At 48.7% G+C, this 1,318-nt stretch overlaps 1 protein-coding gene across 1 annotated transcript; it reads right to left on the reverse strand.

The window, feature by feature from the left end:
- Positions 1 to 72: 72 nt before the first annotated feature.
- On the reverse strand, positions 73 to 1,318 carry LOC107883809 (leucine-rich repeat extensin-like protein 5). Its single transcript, XM_029490537.1, has 2 exons — positions 327 to 1,318; positions 73 to 261 (listed from the first exon to the last, which is right to left on the reverse strand). Exon 1 carries the CDS (start codon positions 952 to 954, stop codon positions 343 to 345), a length of 612 nt encoding a protein of 203 aa, XP_029346397.1. The 5' UTR covers positions 955 to 1,318; the 3' UTR covers positions 73 to 261; positions 327 to 342.

Below are 1,318 nucleotides of genomic sequence, written 5' to 3' on the forward strand. Positions count from 1 at the left end.
TTACATAATATTTTACATATAAAAAAAAATTTACAACACAAAATGGACACAATCATTTTTATTTTACATGGTTATTATATTTTAGTTATATACACAATATTAATAGTTTAGAAGACAGGTAGATATTTTAAATGATATTATGATGTACAGTGTTATAAAATGCAAACTCACGATGATATGATATGAATATGTATGATGATTGTGATGATTGTGAATATGACGAGAAAAATTATGAATTGCACGTCACCGTTGTCTGGTAACCTGGACATGATATAAAGTTATGCAATAACGATTAAATTTGTGTCCAACAATTATAGATTACTTACGCGTGCTTGTGCAGCGTTATGCACTTCCGGCCGCGGCGGGAACTCCCGCAGCACTGGGACCGGAACGACGGGGCGGTGGGGGCGGGTATGTGAACCTCGATGCCGCCACGCAACACGGGAGTGGCGGCGGTCCGTCCACATCAAACCACGCCGGGCCCACGTAGAATTCCGGCACAGGAGGCGGCGGCGGACATCCGGCCACGCTCGGGGCCTGCTGTCTCCATACCACAAACATTGCCGGTCCCACGTAAAATTCCCGCGGCGTCGTCGGCTGCGGCGGCGGGAACGCGAATCCAGGATCGGCCACGTCCTTGTAACCGGCAATCGGCCGCGACAAAGTCGTGTCCGAGGCCGGGGTTACGTTTTGTGCCGGAACAGTAGTCGGCGTCGGTGGACACCTGATTGGATAGTCGGCCACGTTCTTGTAACCGGCAATCGGCCGCGACAAAGTCGTGTCCGAGGCCGGGGTTACGTTTTGTGCCGGAATAGTAGTCGGCGTCGGTGGACACCTGATTCGATTGTCGGCCACGTTCCGTGCCGGGAAAGTCGGCGCCGTCGGTGGACACCTGATTCGAATGTCAGCCTGCTCGGTCTCTCTTCCGTTATTCGGCCGTGACGTCGAGGACATCACCCGGCCGCGACGGCGGAGGAGACAAGGTCCCCGAATGTTTGCCTGAGCAAACTTGTCCTTTCGCGATGGTGTGGCCGAAGTCTGGAGCTGAACACAAAGAAATTAACATAAATTATTATGATATTATCATTACGAAGTCGGTTGACCAACCGGTGCGTCCTCCGATTTGTACCGGCAGTCGCCGTTTTGGAGATTTTCCAGTTGGACTTTTCTCATAACCGCCTCCGCGAGCTTGCACACCGTGATAAATGTTAAGTAAAACAATACAAATATAACACACATCGTTGCGACAATTATACGATAACTTACGGTAGGTAAATAAACAAATGATGGCGTTTTTCGATAATTTGTTTAAAGATTA

Source organism: Acyrthosiphon pisum, chromosome A2 (assembly GCF_005508785.2).
Source record: "Acyrthosiphon pisum isolate AL4f chromosome A2, pea_aphid_22Mar2018_4r6ur, whole genome shotgun sequence".
NCBI lineage: Eukaryota > Metazoa > Arthropoda > Insecta > Hemiptera > Aphididae > Acyrthosiphon > Acyrthosiphon pisum.